The following is a 12,355-nucleotide window of genomic DNA, read 5'->3' as shown; positions in this document are numbered from 1 at the left end:
CTCTTCTCTGTGCCTGTAAGTGTGTGCTTGCGTCTGCGCACGGTCGTGTGCGCTCGCATGTGTGAATGTGTCAGTATGCGGGCGCGCGCGTGTGTTTTTTCAGCGTGCGTGTCTGTGGGTAAAGGTGTTAAAGTGTTGCCTGGCCGGTCTGTGAATCAGAGCGAGGTCTGTTGCCGGGGCATTCTATCAGACCTCTTATTCCCCCTAATTTTACTTTGATAGCCAATCTGGACCTCTGTGTGTATATGTCATTGTGTGTTTGTGAGTGAGCATGTGTGTGTAGATAGAGCGTGACTTACCTGGAGGTCTGACATACACTTTCAGCTTTAGACATGCCCGCCCCACATGGTTTGGGTGAGGAGATGCTGTGAGAAGAGACATTGAAAGTGGAGATTAGTTTAGAGATAACGTGATTTTTGCTGCTGATTGCAAACCAAATACATTTAATAACCAAATATAAAACAAGATTATTTTGTGTTTATGTGAACCAAAAGTAGATTTGACAGAATTTTTTCATTTTTAATAACTGATATATTGCAAGCCAGTAAGAACCAACAGTATTGTGTGAAAGTCATGAGATACTTTAAAGCTCTTTAGACTTTGCTTCCAAGGAGCCAAACTTTCTTAGAAGTTTTAGAAGTTGTCACGAGCCATAGTTCTCCAGAGGGGCGTACTGTGAAGCGTGATCAATGGCTTAGTGAGCTATGTTGAGGTTAAAGCCAGAGTTTTCAGTGTCACGAAAGTGGCTGTCTTTTTACTTGGCTAAATCATTGTAGTATCTTGTGCTGGGGTATGTTCAGAGTTTTGGTTTTAAATTGGCCACGTTTTCACTGATTCTCGTGTTTACAGCATTCTTTATGTGCAATTGAGATTCTCGGCTGGTGGCATACATTTTATATTTGCAAGTTGTTAAGTCTTACCCTACTAAAATCAATGAATGAAGCACAAACTGTGCATTGCCTAATGCAGAAAATGTAAAAAAAAATTCTTGATTGCAAAAAATTGTAAAAGTCTCTTTTACACTGCTGGAACTGGAGCTACTAGAACACAGAACACACACTAAAACTACCTGTTCAATCAGTACAATTAAATCACTTTGATTTGCAGATAAACTTTCCTTTATTAGGCTATAGGACAGTAACTTTGATGATGACCTCCCCTTTAACCTAAATCACGAGGTTTGATACCTCTCTATATATACACAAATACAGATGTGGTTTGAGGACCATAGATATAAACTGAAACTTAAAGGGCTCATGCAACGATAAATTAAAATGCTTATTTTACTGCTCTGTGAAATAAATCCAAAGATGGCTTTACTTAGCATTAGTCTTTTCTCTTATTTGTAGCAGTATTGTGTTGAAAAAGAGTCACAGGACATGTGAAACAGAGAACGGCTTAGTTGATAACCACTGGTGTGATCTCCAATGGATGGGATTTGGGGTTTTGTTGAGCCAGTGCAAAGAAAGAAAGAATGCAAAGAAAGCCCGGCTGTGTTGAATTTCATTTGTAGTAAACCCCACGAAAAGTTCAAAAGACCTTTAAAAAGGCTTTCAGTTTTTTCTTTGGACATGTTTTTTTCCCACTTATTTTTCAGTCCTTGTACCTGAGCATTTTCAGAGGAATTTTTATTTTTAAGCCACTTAATACTGAGCAATGAATTATTTAGGCATTAAAAAGTCACCTAACTCGAGGAACAAACCAGAGATGTTGTGTCTACACATAAAAGATAACTTAGCAAAAAAAAAATTCAATTTGTATCTTTATGCACTTTGTAACTAGCAGCCTGTATCAAAAACACATCTTTTGTTCATAATTTCTTTAGCCGAGTCTACAAAAAAATACCAAAGATAGCACGGTTCATGTTTGCAACAGCAAGGTGGTTCCTGCAGAGCTATTATCAAAACCTTGGTATGCAGCGTGCCCTTAAAAACTTTAATTTAACTGAATATGTCAGATGACATAAAAATGTATCCAAAAGATAAAATTTTTCAGTTAACATGTTAAACATTTGTCACAATTTAGCATTAATCCAGTAATTAATTAATTAACTGTTTTGCAGTTGCAGTGTTTAGAAGTTTAAGCAAGTGCAGAGTTTCATATATTATGTCCTCATACTATATGCTCCCATAAACACACTAAGCACGTTAGGCAATGTAAACAAGTTTGTAAGGGATCACTGAAATTCATTCACACTCACATTCCTAAGGGAAATAACTGACTCTCAAATCAACCTGGCTTGAATGTCTTTGGAATGGGGAAGGAAATCCATGCAAATTCCCCACAGTCGCAGGTCTATCTTGCCGTGAGGTAACAGTGCAAACCACTGAGCCAGCTTGCTGCCCAGATTGAATGCCAAAAAAAAAAGAAAAAGAAAAAAATGTTAAAAAGTTAGTGTGATTCAAACTTCAAAGTAGAGTAAGTGAAATTGAATCTGGGTTTTTAGTCCCACCTCGCTCCAATGTGAAATAGAGCTGGAGACCCTAAAGGAGATTGTGTCCAAGTCTCTGACCAGTCAGACATGCTGACGAGCACAGCCACCCACACACATACGCAGATGTGTAAAAGAATGTGCTCACGCACAGTTGGTTGCAGAAGTGTGCGTGGAGACCTACTGGCCTTCTCCCTTGAGGAAGCCACAACCCAGTAGTGACCCCATAGAGAATCATGTTTGAGATCCACAGTGCACAGGAAATAAATCTGACCCCTCATTTGCCCTCTCCTCCCTCTTTTTTAGCCCACGACTCCTCCCTCCATCTTTCTCTCTGACCTTCACCTCCTTTACCCTGTAAGGCCTTACCTATAGGCCACTTCCTATCCATCAATTTTTTTCAGATTATCTCCCTGCACTACTTGTAGTGGGCAGAAGAACTTGGGCCTAGCATTAAGGCTTGTCCTAGTGGACGTTTCTGTTTTGGCTTGACTGAAAAAGGCAAAATGGCTAGAAAGGTTTTTTTCCCTCTTCTTTGTTACCCCCAACAATTTTCACCTGTGTCATTTTTAAAAGTCACACCAATTCACCCAGTGACTCATTTTCCCAGCACATCCACAATCTAAAGTCTCCTAAAAACCCATTGAAAACCACTCAGCCTCATCAGATGACAGCTGGGAGAAGCAAGGGGTGGAGCTGACCTGTCAACATGTCAGCCCCATGACAAATACACACACCAGTGTGCACTCACAGGGATGCACTCTCATGGATGTGACCACAAATGCCAATCAAATATGTGCTTCACAAGTATGTTCAGAGAGGACGCACACAATAAGGCACTTAGCGGAAAGGCTGGGTGGTTAAAACGGTCGGCACGTTGTCGTTCCACATCAGTACTGACCTGTGCATGAGTGTGTTTAATGTGAGCATGTGAGTGACGGTGAGAGGCAAGAATGTGTGTTAGCCTGCCAGTCAAGATGATGGACATGGCCTTTCACGGACTCACAATCGCTTGACAACTGACCCCCATGACCAGGCCTCCCCCCGCACCGCACACACACACACACACACACACACACACACACACACACACACACACACACACACACACAGATATATATTGAAACACATTCACAAGCATTCTAGTCATGTGGAACATACACTATCCCTAGGGGTCCCGTGAGCACAATACCATAGTCAGCAACTAACTAGAGGGGCCCAAACCATCCCTACATGAGACTGAAAACAGAAGAATGTGTGCTTGTGTGTATGTGTGCCAACTGGGAAAAGTGCATCGGGACATCGGGTGGCTGTTATCGTTGCCTCTTCAGCTCCCTGACTCTCGCCTGCTGTGTCTTTGTGGTTGTGCAGACAACAGACTTGGGTAAATATTTGTAGATGACAACTAGCATTTAAAAAAAGTTTCTTTACCTACAAATAGTCTTAAATGCAAACTTTTCAGTAATGCAAAAGTGTTGTATCTTCGCATTGCGCATTTGTTTTTATATTAATTGTATTGCAAAACCAGTTACTGTTGCTGCATGAGAAATAAAACCTGAAAAACTAAACCTGTTTCAGAATCTGCCTATCTATATCTAACTTTTTTTCTTTGCTTAAAGTCTCCTTGTACTCTCAGAATGAAGACAATATCACTGTAAAATGAGAATCACTATCCAAGGACAAAAAAACTCCCTCTATAACCTGACCTGAAACTGGTGCTACAGGACCTTCTTCCCATTATGAGTCATGGTGAGAATGCTCCATCTCCTGCTAAAAAGGTCAAGGTCAGTTTTTCAGCCAACTGTGCAGCGATAATGTAAGGAGAAATGAAGAGACCGTCAGGCTGCATACTGGCAGAATTCCACGCAGTAAAAAAAAAAATCTTTTGGACAAAATAAGATTTTTCTTAAGAGAATCTCAAAGGTCAAGTCAGAAAAAAAAGAATAGGATGACTTTCCTGAGTCGTTATAGCTATCTGCTGGCAAACTGAATCCTGCAAGAGCAAAGTATTTTCTCTAACACTGCTGACTGACATGTACTTATTAAAAATTAAACTGATCAAAAACGAATGATGAGTTTACATAACTCATCAAATGACTGTATGGTCATTTGAGACTGACAAAGAAAAATAAAATCAGCCAACCAAACAAATGAAAGCAAAAAAAAAAAAAAAAAAAAAAAGCATAAAACAGCATACATAGTTTTTTCAATTGCTTTTGGTGTCCTTGTAATTGTGCGCTCTGTGAAAAACACGTTTCATCCCAGGTGGTTTGGATACTAAAACAGACAACTGCAGCTCCTACAGCATAAAAAGGAAAAGTGGTGCTTTCCTGTGTTTGAACATTGACAGTAAAGCTTCCCAAAGTCAATTTAATGTTGCTTTTCTGTGATTACCAACTGATTTTGCACTAAACAGTCCGGATGCGGTAAATCCATCCCACACTGAGAAGTTGAAAACAATGTTTAAGAGTAATTTGAAGCTACTATATGTCCCACGCCTGCTGGGGGAATGATAGCTTTGTTCAAAAAAGTAGTCTCAGGGGGGTAATACTAATACATCACTTGTTGAAGTGAGGAGAAACATCAATAGAGCTAATATAAAAATGATTACAAACTACGCCTGCTGACATTTTTACCACTTTGCCGAGCACACCACTTATGATCTCGACAGAAGCAGCGAGATGCGCTAAGAAATAAAGTGAGGGAGGAGTGAGAGGGGCGAATAGGAGATGGAAGGTGTATTTGTGCAGGCTGTGTTTGAGAACTCTCTCAATCAGCTTCTGTTGATTGCATATTTATATATTGTTTACAAATGCAAATTGAGCAGGAGACAGACACACACACACACACACACACACACACACACACACACACACACACACACACACACACACACACACACACACAGATAACAAACATCTTTACCTGCACACACAATTTCCCCAAACACAGAGAAACACACTCTACTTGGCTGATAACCTACAGATATAGTAGTACTCGTGTCCAGGCCTGAACTCAAAGCCCAGGGAGAAAGGAGTGAAGAGCTGGAACTTCTCTGAGAAGCGCAGGGGCCCATCGGGACCGGTGGGACGGTTGCACTCCCAGCGCTTAAAGCCACGCATCCTGTGCTGGCAGGAAGTGTAGCCCTCATGGTTGACCATGAATAGGATGTAGCGCTCCATGCGTCCATGGGATGGAGGCCCCTCGTAGTATGGACAATAGATGTCTAGATAGTCATTGATGTTCACTGCCACCCTGTACTCTCCATGCCAGAACCTGTAAGACACAGAAAAAAGGAAACATTCTTCATGAATAAAAAATAAGCGAACAGACTCAGGGATCTGCGCAGAATCTGTGAGGAGCTGTGCTTTCTGTGGTAAAATGAGACCGTGGAAGACTTACGTTTTAAGAAAAATCTTTATATTCCTGAAAAACAATCGATATTTACTACAATTTCTGTATGACTGCACAGCACAAAGGAAACTATCTGCCTAGCGTAGTCATCCGGTGCAATGTAACCATATGAAATTGTGCGATTGTTGGAACATTTTTGTGTTTCCACATCTTCAGAGGCAAATCAAAGGTCGCAGAACAACACTCCTTAGAGTTTCCATATATTGCTCAAGGACACTGAAACTGCTTTTCTGATTTAAACCACCTGAGTCAGTGAAAAGAAAAAAAAATCCTAGAGGGCATTTAAAAAAACAAACAAAACAATATATTGTTAAAGCCAGAAAAATCAATGATGATCCCTCTGGCTATGCCAGTTTAGCAACCAATTTTATTTTAATAAAGCTCGGTAAACTACAATTTATGGGAATTCGAGGCATGTTTCAAATACAGGTTTTTTTTTCTCCAGTCGGCGTGCTTGAATGAACCTTGTGGTATGATACTTAAGAGAAGTAGGTCATCGTGGTAGAGAGCACACATTGCTGTTGTAGGTGTCCACTTAGTTCAGCAAGCATGCAGATCAGTGAGGTTGGCATCATGAACCGAAACAAGTTATTAAAGAAAAAAAAACTATTGGTATTAAAACGCTCATCCTGGAGTTTCTACACTGCGGCAGTCCCTTATAATATTCATAGAATGCAGGTGATATGGAAACGCATGAGATGCTGGCCCCTTCATCCTTTTTCAGCAACCTCTGCTAGTCACTTTTAATACATTAAAAACATATGGCTGCACATTTTCCCTTTATAATACAGGCTCTATTTATGTTTATATTTTGGTGCCAGTGCTGTTTATAAGAGAACTGAACTTCTGTTTACAATCTTGAAGTCAGTGAAGTGAAACAGTCTCTCTTTAAAGGATGAGGCTGGAGATACTCTATATTTTTGTTATTGTCAACAAATGCAGATGAGGACTAAAACCAACAGCGTGCAGCCTGCCTCTCTACACTTCTGGATTTCCCTGCCTTGTTTTTCTATAGACATACATTTCAAATAATGCACGGTGTGTTTATAATGAATCGTTTGCATTTGTTGGAGGCTATTTTTTTGTTTGCTGATTAATAAACATGGTAACTGGTGCTGATTGCTCTGGGATGTTTATATCAGCAGGACAGAGTATATGTTGACTCAGTAGTTAAGTTAAACAGGCAATGAGTTAAGTTGAGTTAAGTTAAATTAAAATAAAATGTAATGTATTGTTTCCTGTAGGAAATTGCATTTAATTCCTTTCTATTAGTAGCCAATACCTTATGAAAGAGCACAGCAGATGTGTTTTAAAAAGCAGGGCAAAAATGAGCTCTGTAGAGTAAAAGTATAAACATCTTTTCAGTAAACCATCTAACATTTCGATGCATTTTTAAATAGTCAGTGCAATATCCATTTTATTCTTTGTGGTCAAGTAAACCTGTCGATGTCTGCAACCGCCACGTCCTCCGGTGTTTTTCATTACCTTCATTATCATCACCACAGCTACAATCAATTCAATTCCAAATGTACCACCTCAAGTACATTTAAAATTCATTACACCGCGTTATCAAATCTTGTATGTCGAAGCTCGGTAAATTTGAGACGCAGGAAAATGTCTTCAATCAAATAAGCATAGCCTAAACAAAACCAAGCTGTCGTGCAATCTAGTTGTCACAGACAGCACGCACACAGGCGGCTTGGGCTTTTTAAACAAATTCATCATTTTCTCCCTCACCTTGGCAGTAATTGATTGCCTAGAATGAAGACATTTTGGTCTAAGCACTCTTGGTTAGTGGGATATTTAGCTTTGGGACAAATTATCCCTATAACGGCAGTCCTATCTCTCTCCCAGAGGGCAAATCAGGAAGTGAGTTAGATGTGAAATGAGCGTCTTCATGCTTCGGTGCCCTATCAGAGTGCGTTTTGCAGCTTCTAAAGGGATCCTTGAACAGATCATTTAGAGGCATTGATCCACCAGGGAGCTCCTCTTGGCTCTCTCTGCTCCCAATCAACTCTTATTAACAACTAAAGGGGGAAGGCAGAGGGAGAAACAGAGGGAGAGATGTATAGAATGAGAATAAAAAGCCTGAAAGCAAAGAACAGAAGGGGTGAAATAGAGAGAAAAAAAGGTGGGGGAGGAAGGGAAATATGTGCAAAGCTAGAACAATAGAGAAGAAAAAGCAGAGAGAGGAGGGCGACAATCAAATATGGGGTAATGAGATTGCATGAAATTAGTTTAGAATAAAGCTGAAAAATGAGGAAAGAAAAAGCAGAAGAGGAGATGGAGGCCAGATGGAAGAAGAGCAGATGGAAGAGGAGTTTTCTATATTTCATTTCAATTTATATGACTATGGTTTTTCATCTGAGACAAATGTGCTTTGCCTATTGATTGTGCGCTGATACATTTATGGATGACTACCACTTGAGCATTAGTACATTGGATATGCAGCAAAGTACGGATGTGTGTGTGTTCATGCAGGCAAGCATGTGTGTGTGTGTGTGTGTGTGGCCGGTTAAATGGTAGCATGGCAAAGTGGGTCTCACTCGGTGAGGATGCTCAATCCAAGAAAGGGCTAATGTGCCAGGATACATTAGGTTGTATCAGTGCCCTGCCCTGCTCCTGTGACACTGTCTGCATTCCTAATTTGCCGAGGCGAGCCGAAACCGTGTGTGCAGGTGAGTGGGTGAACGTGCAGGTGTGCCACTGCACTGTGAGCTGTTAAAAAGCGCATGTTGGTGTGTGTCACAGTTTGTGTGTCCCGTGTCTTCCACTCTCAGGCTGAGTGTCATTTGGAATTAAACACACACACTGCACTAGCCAAAAAAGACATGGGAATGCACTCACATATAAGACACGGCTCTTTGAGAAAGAGCTGTGTGTGTGTGTGTCTGTGTGTTATTGGTGTTTTTAATGGGATGTCTTTGAATCTGTATGTGCGTATATTTCAAAGCTGTGAAAGCAGTGATATAACAGTATTGTGCAACATTATATTTAAAGAACTCATAATAAAAGCTGACATTATGAAGCTTCATAAATGTTTCTATTTATGATGTAATTTATTTGCAACTTAAGTCTTGAAAATTACATTTCGCTGAACATCAGGGCTTTAATTTCTTAGTGTTATTAGCTCATAGTCAGAGCACTGTAACATCATTGTTACATCTGCAATAGAACAGTCTTTTAAACACACTTCATCTCTATAAGCGGGCATCTTCTTGTCCCTTATTGGCAAAATCTGCCAAGAAGAGCTTTATTATGAAATGTTTTGTGGTTTCTAATTGTTGTTTAAGTACCATTGCGCACCCACGTTTGAGCAAGCCTAGGTTGCATGCAGGTAAACTGTTGGACAAACCGACAAACAACACATAGTCATTTCCCAAATATCTAGGTGCAGCTTGAGTCCCGAATATTAACACCCAAATGGTTCAGTGGTTCAGGTTTAGAGGCTTAAACCTCTTTAAATATAGTCATTACTGCTTTTTTGAAGGGTGCGCCATCAGTTGTGACATCTCTTCGGCACCGTTGTGGCTTGTGCCTCTCGATTTTTTTGTGAGACAGACAGTGTTGCTAGTTTGTAAACACAAGAATACAATCCTCTCAGCTTAAAAGTATCAAACTTTGTGAAGTTTCATACACAATATTGTGATGGCTTTTGTTTGCCTGTTTCGACTTCTTTTATTCCTTTAGTGTGGAGTTTTTTTTTCAAAGTGTGGGCACCGATAATTCAGGAAAAGACTGCAGCAAGTATGGCAAACCTCATGGGGAATTTCTGGCTCAGCTGTGGTAGCACATTGGCAGTCTATTAGCGATCCGTGGGCAGCTTCGGACTGCTCATCTACCTGCAGAGAGTATCTGTTGTCAGATGGGGGCAGTGTCAAAAATATTTGGTACAACCAGTCTGTGTGCTACTCTTGCTTGTGTTGTTGTTGGCCATTCAGTGGAGAAAATTTAAATTATAAAATTTTTTCTTGTGCTTCTCTCACTCCTGATGAACTCCGCTGTCACTCCCTTCCCTGTGCCAGCCCATTTGTCAACCAATCAGCATTAGATCAACCCACCACCCTTTTCTGTACGCTCTCTAAATAGGCAAAACCTTTCTCAGTACTTATTACTCAGGTACTGCTTGCAGTTACATAAATTAAGCATCTGCACAAACAGTGACTGGGCTATGCAGAAGGATCTAATTTACAGAGTTAGTGAACTGGCTGCAATGAAAACATCAGAGCTACCTACACATTATACGTACAGGAGCAGCTGCACCATGGAAACCCATGCCATGAAGCTCCTGATACACAGTTTGGAGGCTGTTGTTAATGGCAGAGGAGATTTGTAGCTCTGCAGTTACTGAGTCAGCAGAGCTTTGATGACTTTTATGCACTACGCGACCATGCGCTAAGTTTCTGTGGTTCCTAAATGCCTCCACTTCTTGGATCATGGAATATCTTGGAGGGAATTTCAAGTGACTGAACAGAAAGCAGTATGGATTGCACCAATTTTCATAGAGTGTCTCATTTTTGACAAACAATAACTCCCCCCAACCCTATTTCATCATAATAATTCAACATTTGGCACAAAAGAAGCTTTAAGGTAGCTTACAACAAAGTACAGAGCAAAATTATAAAGTTTCACTAATCCTTTTACTCATTCAGTGTAAACTTTTACAACCGGTACAAGAAATAATGTCCATGCTTGTTATTTTACGGCTGAAAAAACTTGATTATCTTTCATTTCCAGGGAAAGATATGTGTTTGTATTTCTAGCATATTGATAATTAAGTTCTGAAGGGGTACAAAGATAAAGATTTAAAACTTTATGTTTTATGCTTTTGAAATTAAGCAGTGTCTATGAAAACACTGTCTTAAATTATGCCTGTTAAACAGACTGCTGTTGGAGTGCATGTTGTTTAGTACATGGTCTTTTCATATTTTTTTTGTTCCGCCGCTTGAAGCAATTTCTTTCTAATATTGTCTGTGTATGAACCTGAGCAATATGATATCATTCATAATCCTCTGATGCCTCACAAATTCTCCTCACTCTCTCAGTGCAATTGAATTGTCTGGTGATGTTAGCCAGACGCAGCTGAAAGACTTGGCTTTTGGCTGGTGGCTCTCATCTGGATATAAAAGGATCATTCTGAGGCTTGGACCATAATCAGTGGAAATGGATCTGCGTTAAAGTGTTTTATGGTTTTGTGTGCACATATCAGGATGAAAGAAAATAGAAATGGGAGAGCTTAAAAGTTGAAATAAAAGATCCAAACAAAAAGGGGACGAGAGAAAACATGTCTTTGAGGTTTTTTTCTGGATGTGCGTATCTGCTGCAATCGCAAGTTCTGTATTTTTCCATACAGTAGTAACTGTACTCCTGCGTGTAGTGGCCACTCTTTAGTATTCTGACGACAGTGAGTCATCAACATCCTCTCTCAATATGGCTGTGATCAAAGCCTCTGGTTGGAGAAGCCTTGGATGTTTACCATACCTGCCTGCGTCCTAAACAGCAGGCTCCATCAACCACCAAACATCAAAGGATGCTTCTCTCTCTCTCTCCCACTATGTCATCCCACTCTCATTCTATAACTTTCTCCTTTTCTTTAGCTTTACTTGATCTGTCTTTGTCACTCCCACTTATGGTGCACTCACACCGTGGCCTGCAAAAAAAACAAAAAAACCCAGAAAAACCTCTTTCTTCCGTTCTTGGTCTGTCAGTCAAATTCTGATCCAGTTGCTTTTGGTAAAAATGGCTCAGAGGAGAAAAGAAACTGGCTGCACAAACCCGCAAAAACTACAGGAGGCACCATTTCAAAATACAACGTCTTCATTTGGTAGACACTTCTCGACACTGGATTTTTGGACACTTCTTCACTTCTTGAAATAACTTATCGCTTGATTTATTTAAGGGAACAGCTTTCAGATTTTACTGTGTAAACAACTTTGTTTTCCGTCTGCATGCTGTTTTTTTGTGTGTGTGTGTGCAGCATCTGTGCCCAAATAAAGTGCAAAGCATAGGGCAGTCAAATTAAGCCAACTGCCAAGTGACAGAACATGCAGTTCCTCTAACGGCAACCTGAGGCTGACTAAGGAATTAATTCCCCATAGACTCTTATGTTAAAATGCCCAACTTATGCCAATAAAATAACACATTTAGAGCCTTCATGCTATAGTTAATTTTCCATAACAACTGTACTGGGTATGATTATTATTATTTTTGTTATAAATAATCATGATAGCTGACTGCTCTCTGCTGAACATCATCACTGCTTATTCAAGCCAACGATTTGAGACTCTCAACCACATTTGTGGTGTATGTTCATTTTGTAGCATTTCTAATGGAATTATCCAACAAAGAAATATGGCCTGCTGGGAGACGGACAGTCGCTCATATTAGTAGTAGTAGCAGCAGTAGTAGTAGACAATCAGGCCAACAGGTCTAGTATTTTATTAGTCTGTTACTGAGACTAACTTGCAGGTACATGTATGTGTCTTAGTGAGTTGCACCCATTCAGCTTAT

At 40.1% G+C, this 12,355-nt stretch overlaps 1 protein-coding gene across 1 annotated transcript in view; it reads right to left on the bottom strand.

Annotated features, from left to right (window-relative positions):
- The window catches only part of efna2a (ephrin-A2a), an 80,817-nt gene that overhangs the window by 4,074 nt on the left and 64,388 nt on the right, over nucleotides 1–12,355 (bottom strand). The window contains exons 2-3 of the mRNA XM_085257709.1: nucleotides 5,415–5,707; nucleotides 300–365 (exon numbers count right to left, since the gene is read on the bottom strand). Of these exons, the coding sequence (XP_085113835.1) occupies nucleotides 300–365; nucleotides 5,415–5,707 (359 nt within the window). The remainder of the gene's footprint in view (nucleotides 1–299; nucleotides 366–5,414; nucleotides 5,708–12,355) is intronic.

The sequence above is a fragment of the Mchenga conophoros genome, linkage group LG19 (assembly GCF_057382185.1).
Source record: "Mchenga conophoros isolate Kocher_MC1m ecotype Shallow Benthic linkage group LG19, M_conophoros_male_GT1.1, whole genome shotgun sequence".
In the NCBI taxonomy this organism is placed as follows: domain Eukaryota; kingdom Metazoa; phylum Chordata; class Actinopteri; order Cichliformes; family Cichlidae; genus Mchenga; species Mchenga conophoros.
The sequence above is the reverse complement of the archived record's forward strand: the minus strand, read 5'-3'. Positions and strand labels throughout refer to the sequence as shown.